Source organism: Raphanus sativus, chromosome 4 (assembly GCF_000801105.2).
Source record: "Raphanus sativus cultivar WK10039 chromosome 4, ASM80110v3, whole genome shotgun sequence".
Lineage (NCBI taxonomy): Eukaryota > Viridiplantae > Streptophyta > Magnoliopsida > Brassicales > Brassicaceae > Raphanus > Raphanus sativus.
Window position 1 is genome coordinate 51,422,664 of NC_079514.1, and position 8,773 is coordinate 51,431,436.

Sequence of the window (8,773 nt, forward strand, 5' to 3'; positions counted from 1 at the left end):
TCTTAATATGCTTTATTATTTAATTAATAAAAATTATTTTATAAGTGACATGGATAAATAGAGTACAAAGGTATATAATATGAGAATTTGTATTTATGTCATTTTCAAGCGAGAGCTCCTCAGTTCTAATTGCTTTACTGGATTTACTGACTTTTTACTGGTTTTTTCTTACAATTTATTTTTAGCTATCAAGTGAGAACTCCTCGTTATATTATAGAATGTTCAGTGATCATCAAAATTTACAATCGAAATAGAATATTTCAGAGATATACTCGATAGTATAACAAAAATAGAAAACATTACAAAACAATGAAAGATAGAACCGTTAAGGGGCGTCACACTTACCAATAAAAAAAACCTATGGAGGACTTCCACTTTTATCCATCCCTAAAGCTATTGTTCAAGAGAACAATTGATAGTCGAATAAAACGATGTTGATATGCACCTATGAAAAGGTTGGAATGTTGATCACCGAGAATTTTTGGTGAAAAACTCCAGAATCATAAGCAATGTCGAAAATACGAGTCTTACCTTGGTTTGTTTTAATACTGAAACAAATACGATTAGCCTTAAACCCAATAAAACTTATTAAAAAGATTACGCGAATCTAAAACTCTGGATTCACCTTTAAAAAATCACTTAGGACAATAGAGTTCGGTGACAGAACGGACGGTTTAATAGGGTTAAAACCTCGGACCTCAACATTACTGTGTTGAGGCAAATAAGTTGTAACCAAAAGAAACATGGCATATACTATCATCGTACTTGTTTTGGCTGTGTTAAGAGACATTACGAACCAAGACAACCTGATTGAGTTTGAGATCTTCGGAAGGAGTAGTTGAAGTTTTGTCAAAAAATTTGTCTTCTAGCTATAAGATTTTTACTCTTTTTCTTCTATTACAGTTTTATCCCAATTGAGTTTTTTCTAATGAGAGTTTTAACGAAGAGAATCTTATAGCATTTCCAAACTTGATTTGTGTCACATGATCAAATTTGAGGGGGAATTGGGAGTTTAGAGTAGTGGGTTAATAGAAGGATTTAGCAATTTGAGAAGAGTAAGTGTTAGGACTTTATTTCTTTGAGTTGGTTTGTTTTATTGCTTGTTGCACAAGAAACAGGAAACACTAATTGTATAAAAACTTTTTTGATGAATAAAATTTAACATTCATTAAGAAAAAAAAAATATTACGAACCAGGTGGATGTGATGACAACTGCTGATGAATAGAGTGACGAATCAAAAGCAAGGTTTATGGTCTTTCTAGGAAGTATAAATAAATATTGCAGGATTGTAATAACATGCGACCCGTTAGCAAGTCTAGATAACAGTTTGAGAAATTCGAATTCCTTCAATATATTTCTTTACATTCTTTTAAATTATATTTAATATATAAGCGAAGTCTAAAGTAGTGATTGGAAACGAAGAAGATAATATTTCCTCCTTGATCTGTCATGTCGTTTCCACTACTTCTAAAAACGTAAAGTAAGTTGAAACCAATTGCAAATCCTTGAAAGTAATCGTATTTTAAATGGCCTGCAAACTCCCTCAAGATTATGGAGGCAATGAATATTGCAAGTCCAAGAAAGAGCTTCTGATTTTAGTGTCTCTCCCTGATGAGAAGTGCAAGTAGGGTCTATTCAACATATATATGGCCCTAGGTCATTTTGCCCCTTGATTAAAATTTAAAAATAGATTACATGAGCGGAAAATGGGGGAAATGAAAAAATGAAAAAAATAAAATAAATAAATATAGAGATCGAACCATAAATGCGTGTTTGAGATTTTGTGGGAAAGAAGGAAAACAGATTGAACCATGTTCGATCTTTCAGTGAATTTTTATATTACAAAACCAGCTAAATAGGAGATTTGATTGTAAGAGGACCATGGACTGGAAGCTTGTTGTCTTTGAAAGCTACACCATGACTAGTAACCACCTCAAATTCCTCAGAGTCACCAAATGCATCATTATACGGAACCTGCCTTCTCAGTTCAACACAACCACAGTAATCTACTAAGTACTTAGTTGCGTCTTTGAAGTATTTGTAAAGCATAGAACTTACACCTCCCCCTGCAATTTCCCAACCAATAAAAAAGGGTCTCAAGATTAGAGAAATGTCGATTTTGAGTTAAAACTAAAAAGCCATAATGTTTTTGCTTACAATGGGTGACTAGTAACAAATTCTCTGAAGGATACTTCTCTGCAAGAAACTTCAATGTATGAACATATCGTTCTTTGAAGTCTTGCACAGATTCTCCCCATTGTGGCAACTAAACACGACCAACATCAGAATCGAGGAAAATGTATATAATATTAAGATTATAAATTTATAACCAATTGTCGTAGAGAGAGCACCTCTTTATAGGCCATGTCCACATTGTGATCAAATGTTCCCACAGGAAACATAGCTTCAAGATCTGAAAACTCGAAATCAAACTTCCCATCTTTGGGAACAACCTCACTCTTAATAGCCACTGTGTTCAGTGTCTCGCACAATCCAAATTCGATAGCTACCTGAAGCAAAGGAGACAAGGCATAAAGCATCCCAAATACTTCAATACAAACTATCAACAGAGTTTTTGAAGTTTCATCTAACAAAATTAATTAGTAAATATTTCATTATTCAACATATATAAGTACTTTGTGGGTTAATACTCCTTCTGTCCGTTTACAACTCACATATAAGTACTTTGTGGGCATATATTATTTTTAGGTCTACCATTCATATACACATATTCAGAGACTCAAACTATTAGGTTTTGACCAACATTAGTAAAAAGTAAAAGTATCTGTTATGATACTTCACTTTTTTTTTCTTTTTTTTAACTTCTTTTTATGATACTTCACTAATATTAGTAAAAAGTAAAAAAGAGAACTACTACTATATTACACTATACAGAATTATAGTGTTATTGTCTAACCTTGAGGTTAGAGTTATCGATGGAAGGCACGTCTTTAGAAGACATAGCGTTGTCGATGGTTGAGAGACCGGCGATGACTTCGGCAGCGGTCTGGATACAGCGGAGGAAAGGAGAGACAAATACTCGATGAATCGGAAACTCAATCTGAGATCGGATTCGTTGACCTGTTTGAAATGCTCGAACCTTACCATTGTGAACGAGCGGAGGATCCCACGGTCTCTCAGCGGTTAACACCCAGTGTGGCTCGCAATGGTCAAGTCGATCACCGTGACGCATCACGATAACATTTTGGTGGCCATTCATGTTTGATTTAGCAGACTCCATGATTTTTTTCTGTGTGGTCTTTGCTAGTAGACACGGCAAAGATATTTATACATGCAATGATCTTTCTTTTTTTTTTTGTTTTTTTTTCTTGAACACCTTTTTTTGTTGTAATCAAGTTTGTAACGAAGTGGTGTCTTCACGAGGAATTTTATTCCATAATAGGAAATTGCGTGGAAGATCATCATTACACAAAAGGTTATTAAATTCTTGTTTTTACATGACTCACTGAAATTACTACGAAGTTACATCTATCTGAATCCAAAATTATTAGAAACTACTAAGAACTAACCGGTTAAATAAATTAAAATAAATAAATCGTTGATTGAAACTGCATTACACCTTTTAGGCATTTGTATCGGTGGCTCTCTCTCCCCTTCACTAATTTATTTTCCAATCATATAATTTAACAGAAACATAGTTGTGAGAGCAATCCAAAACAAAAGCATGATGTTTTTATAAGATTTGTTCATTCGTTCACAAGTGCAATCTCTAAAGACTACATCCGATATCTTTCAGCGTTTATTGCTGAGCCTTGTCAAATCTGACATATATTGTTAGTTTTGTTGTAATTTCCAGTGGTTTATCATCAGGGATGAGGACTATCTGATGTTTGAAACAAATCTTATAAAATTTGTTATGGAAACAACGACCACTAGATAAACCACCATGGATTTAAGATGCAGAATATAATATAGAGATAGAAGCAAGATGCAGAAAAAGAAAACACACAATACAAGATATAGTCTCTTTATTGTGTGGTGATATTGGTGCTTTTTTTTTTGGAACTCATTCATTAAATAAAAAAAGGTTAGTTGGGAGCATTAAGAGCATCCACAATCACCAAAGGTTCAGCTACAACCAGGGCAGCTTTTGCCAATCTATCAGCCACAAAGTTCCTGTCTCGTGGAATCCAAACGAACAAGATAGATTCAAAAGCAGAAACAAGTTTTAAAATATCAGAGACTATAACATGTATCTCTGCACTTCCCGAACCCGAGTTAACACACGTCATAAGCTGCGTCATAAGCTGCGAGGAATCAGATTCAAACCGCAGGTGCTGCATCTCCATTCGTCTACACGTGAGGACCGCTTCTCTTAGAGCCAAGCTCTCCGCCATTAGTGGTGAGCCAACAAACTCCCGATGCTGTTGATGGTTCTGTTCTTGTGGAGCTAGGACTGTCCATCCAAGGCCTGCAACGTTTCTTCTTGCGCACCACGCAGCATCTGAGCGTACAACGACTACACCCGGTTCTTCTACCACTTCCTGTCTACTCTTCCTAGTAGGTTGCAACGTCTCTGTTTTACTATCACGGCTCCATTCTCGAGCTAGTTTGATGGCTGTAGATAGAGTATCCTCAGGAGTCGTGGAGAAGCCATCAAAGAAGAAAGAGTTGCGCGCTCTCCACAATGACCATAGGATCCAGAGGAAGAGTGAATCAGCAGAGACACCAGCCGGTGGTAAGCACGTTTGAATGCTGAATGAGGGCCAATCGGTAAACAAATCTGTTATTCCGCTGTAATCCATATCGGTGATGAAGGGAGCTAGTTGCCAAACCTCCTGCGGGTACCGACATTGGAAGAACAGATGAGTAATTGGTACAACTATTGAAAATTGGTAAGCACGTTTGAATGGTGATATTGGTACAATCATTGAAAATTGGCCGTTCCAATTTTTATTTTTACTTTTGAATCAATACACTATATTTTAAACCAAAAATATATATAGATTTAAATTAGAATATGACCAATATAATACAACAAAGAGAATCGATGTTTATAATACGACAAATTTGAAGATTGCAAAAAACTAATAGAGTTTTTACTCTATTAATCAAGATTTCTCAAAGAAAATCATCTTCTCAAGTTATTCTCTGTAACTAACGTTTTATGTATCATTTTATCTATTATTGTTTGTTGTATTTTGTATTTGTATAATTTGTTTAGAATCTAATTAATAAATTTATGTTAAAAAAGCATTAACATGGGAATGGTACTACAATCTAATGCCACTTTAGATACATAGGAATGTAGTCTCTTTTAGGTGAATTTTTTTTCACAAGGAAACTGCGAGGAAGATCATTACATGAAAGTGATAAAAGTTTTGTTTTTACATGACCCATTAAAATTACAAGAAAAAAAAAACTTTAAAAGGGCAAATACTGCGAAGTTTACATTTATATGATCCACTGATCCAGCATCATCGGAAACCACCAGGATGACTAATGAACCGGCGGGAACCGGCATCAAATAATCGGGTCTTGGACACCTAGTTACATTTATATGATCCAAACATTTTCAGAAACCATCAAGAATGAACCGGCTACATCAAATAATCCGGTCTTGGGCCTAGCTGGAAATAATCAGCCCATTATGTTTCCTTTCGTTATGAACCAAAATAAAACTGTATGGCCCACATTACGTCAACATTTGGACATATTTCGGGTCCACGTCAGACGAAGTCAGACCAATCTAGAATCTCTTGCAGAACACAACTGAAAAGATACGATCTTCTTTTGTTCTAATGTTAAAAAAATCTCAACCGAGGTCGAATGCTTCGCGTAGCAGATAACGACAAGGTCAATTCCGTAAATCTCGACAACGGACTTTCCGACAAGCAGCTTCTTTACTCTCTCTCTCTCTCTCTCTCTCTCTCTCTCTCTGATTCCTTTAAGCTGTTGCAGATAGTTTGCATTCTCACTCTTTGTCTGAACAAAACACAAACTTTAATGTTAGATCTGTCTTTTACGTCGCTACGAAGTCTTCTTTCCTTCCTCCACATACCTTACTCACTATCACATCAAAGCCCTAAACAACACTTCTTCTTCTTCTCCTTCTTTCACTCGAGATCTCAAAATCAAAATGTCGTCTCCCAAGCCATACACCAAGCATACTTCTCCTCCGCGAAGCACCGCCGCCGCTACGCCGCCGTCTGTGTCCGTCTCCCCCACCGGTGGAGGATTCTTCTCTAATAAGTCTGTCCTACTCGGTATGTTCCTCCTCGCCTTGCCGTTGTTCCCTTCTCAGGCTCCCGATTTCGTCGGAGAGACGGTTCTCACCAAGCTCTGGGAACTGATTCATCTCCTGTTCGTCGGCATTGCCGTCGCTTACGGTTTGTTTAGCCGTAGGAATGTCGAATCAAATGTGGAGTTAAGGAGGAGTGGTGTAGATGATGAGTCTTCCTTGTCATACGTGTCTAGAATCCTCCAGGTTCCCTCTGTTTTCGACGAGGAGGAGGAGTTGGAGAATCCATGTAGTTTTGTTGATGTGAGTGGTCGAGCTTCTGCGGTGGTGAAAGAGATGAATAAGTCTGATTCCTTCGCTGTGGATGAATCTTTGTCTGAATATGGTGAGATCAATCAAGTGCAAGCTTGGAACTCGCAGTATGTTCAAGGAAGGTCTAAGGTTGTGGTTGCTCGACCAGCTTATGGTCTTGATGGTCACCACGTTGTGCACCAGTCACTAGGCTTGCCGGTTAGGAGTTTAAGGTCGGCTCTTGAGGACAAGGAGAAAGCTGAGGAGGATGAGTCATTGGCTGCTGATAATGATGAGGTCATGGCTGCTGCTGCTCCGTCTTCTTCTCCATGGCATTCTAGTCCTGAGATGATGGGAACGGCAGACGATGAAACCCGGTTTACGACCCGGTCTAGTGTTTCTTCTTCTTCTTCATCAAAAACTAGCTTTGAGTCACATGATCAGAAGAACAGATACTCGCCTTCTCGTTCTGTCTCCGGAGAGTCTTTAGACTCTAACGTGGAGGAAAAGAGTCATCAAGGTTCATCACGGTCTAGCTCGCCATCATTGCCACCATCACCACCACTGTCTCCATCTCCTGATGATACTCACAGGCGTGTCTTACAGTCTAGGCATTATTACAGTGATGGTTCTTTGTTAGGATGTGAAGATAAACTAGAGGGATCTGAATCAGGGAAGAACAAGTCTCGCAGATCTTATCCTCCTGATGGTGCTGATCATTCCACTACTAGTAGAAGACGGTATCTTCAGCAGAAGAGTGATAGCCATCTGTTTGAGAAACGATTAGAGTCTGACCATAACAAGGTGAGTGTCAAGAAGGTGCGGAGCCACGACTCTTTTGAGTTCCAACCAAGGCGTGCAATGCTTTCTTCACGAGGGGGCAGCGACACTTTGGTGGTGAAAGACAGCAAAAGAAACTCTGCGGATGATGATGATGTCGACTCTGAGGATTATGATCTTCCTGGTGAGGAGAACAAGGAAGTGATACCAAACAGTCCGCAATCTTGGAGAAGTTCTAGCAAAGTTTCATCTAGAGGAAAGTCAGTGAGGACCATAAGATCTGACCGCAACCATGGTGATTCATCTGATGACAGAGGGGAAAGCCATGGAAGAACAAAACCAAGAAGACAATGGCAACAAGAACTAGCAATAGTACTACACCAGGAGAAGCAGCATTCAGAGCCTGAAGATGATGCGGAAGAGACCGAGACCGAGGCTGTGCAACCTCAAGAAACCTTGGAGGAGGAAGAAGAAGAAGAAGAAGAAGAAGTTGTTGCTTGGGAAAGCCAGAGCAATGTAAGCAATGAGCATTACGAAGTTGATAGAAAGGCTGATGAGTTCATAGCCAAGTTCAGAGAACAGATTAGATTGCAGAAACTTCATTCTGGTGAGCAACGTAGAGGAGGTGGCACTGGCGTTATCAGGAACCGCCATTTCAGATGATACTACTACACTCACAATTGCTTCATTCACTTTGTATTATTTTGATGTAATAATTGTTTACAGTCATTGTTGATGAGAATCTTGAGTTCTCTCTGTTTGAGATTTATATTGTTGAATAAAATGAATTTTTTTTTAATGAATAATGATGCTCTTAGACTGTATTTGACCAGCTGGTAGGCCTGGGTTTGAACCGAAATTTCGGTAAAAATCTGGTTTGATTCAGTAGTTTTTTAAAATCTGTTTTGGGTTTGAATTACTTTGGTGTTTTAGAAAAAAAATATTATACCAACCAACTTAAAAATTTTGAAATGAACCAAGTGCATTAATCAAATTTCGAACTAAGTTAACTGAAATTTAATCGAAATTATCCAAAATTTTACTGGAATAGAAAACTTTGGCAAGATTTTCGCAAATCGAACTAATTGAATACCGAACCGAACCAAATTTTATTTCGGATCAATTCGGTAAAATTTATGTTGAACCGAACTAACCGAATCCGCATGCTAGTTAACCAGAGGGAAGGTTTTGTTTGAAAAGCCAACTTAACTGTCATTTGAAAACAAATCGGGGGACTAAACTGTAATAAACTGAAAATGGAGGGGTAAAGAGAAATTATCCATGAACTGAAACGCAGAGAAGAAGTTTGGATAACATTGGAGTTTGCAGGAATCACCGGAGGGATACAGAAAGCTATGCTGACGATTCTATCAAACCCTCTCTCTCCGAAGCTTACAGTTCTATGTGAGTTCTTGTCTCCTCTATCTTTGAGTTCTGGTCTCTGTCTTCCTACATAGTAAGCTAGTTCTTGTATTAAGTAAGATTAAGATTAAGCTTGT

At 37.8% G+C, this 8,773-nt stretch overlaps 2 protein-coding genes across 2 annotated transcripts; one reads left to right on the forward strand and one right to left on the reverse strand.

Annotated features, from left to right (window-relative positions):
• Positions 1-1,675: 1,675 nt before the first annotated feature.
• On the reverse strand, positions 1,676-3,349 carry LOC108831334 (uncharacterized). Its single transcript, XM_018604887.2, has 4 exons — positions 2,919-3,349; positions 2,353-2,511; positions 2,159-2,267; positions 1,676-2,067 (listed from the first exon to the last, which is right to left on the reverse strand). The coding sequence occupies exons 1-4, from the start codon at positions 3,240-3,242 to the stop codon at positions 1,853-1,855; spliced, it is 807 nt and encodes a 268-aa protein (XP_018460389.1). The 5' UTR covers positions 3,243-3,349; the 3' UTR covers positions 1,676-1,852.
• Positions 3,350-5,798: 2,449 nt separating this feature from the next.
• On the forward strand, positions 5,799-8,080 carry LOC130511816 (uncharacterized). The gene has a single exon (XM_057009515.1). The coding sequence runs from the start codon at positions 6,102-6,104 to the stop codon at positions 7,935-7,937; it is 1,836 nt and encodes a 611-aa protein (XP_056865495.1). The 5' UTR covers positions 5,799-6,101; the 3' UTR covers positions 7,938-8,080.
• Positions 8,081-8,773: the final 693 nt, after the last annotated feature.

Excerpts from the sequence above, each read along its gene's own strand:
- LOC108831334 (XM_018604887.2), bottom strand. The coding sequence starts at position 3,242 with ATGGAGTCTGCTAAATCAAACATGAATGGCCACCAAAATGTTATCGTG. Across the intron at positions 2,512-2,918 it reads TCGATAACTCTAACCTCAAG|GTAGCTATCGAATTTGGATT; the intron begins GTTAGACAATAA and ends CCTTTGCTTCAG. Across the intron at positions 2,068-2,158 it reads TTTGTTACTAGTCACCCATT|GGGGAGGTGTAAGTTCTATG; the intron begins GTAAGCAAAAAC and ends GGGAAATTGCAG.
- LOC130511816 (XM_057009515.1), top strand. The coding sequence starts at position 6,102 with ATGTCGTCTCCCAAGCCATACACCAAGCATACTTCTCCTCCGCGAAGC.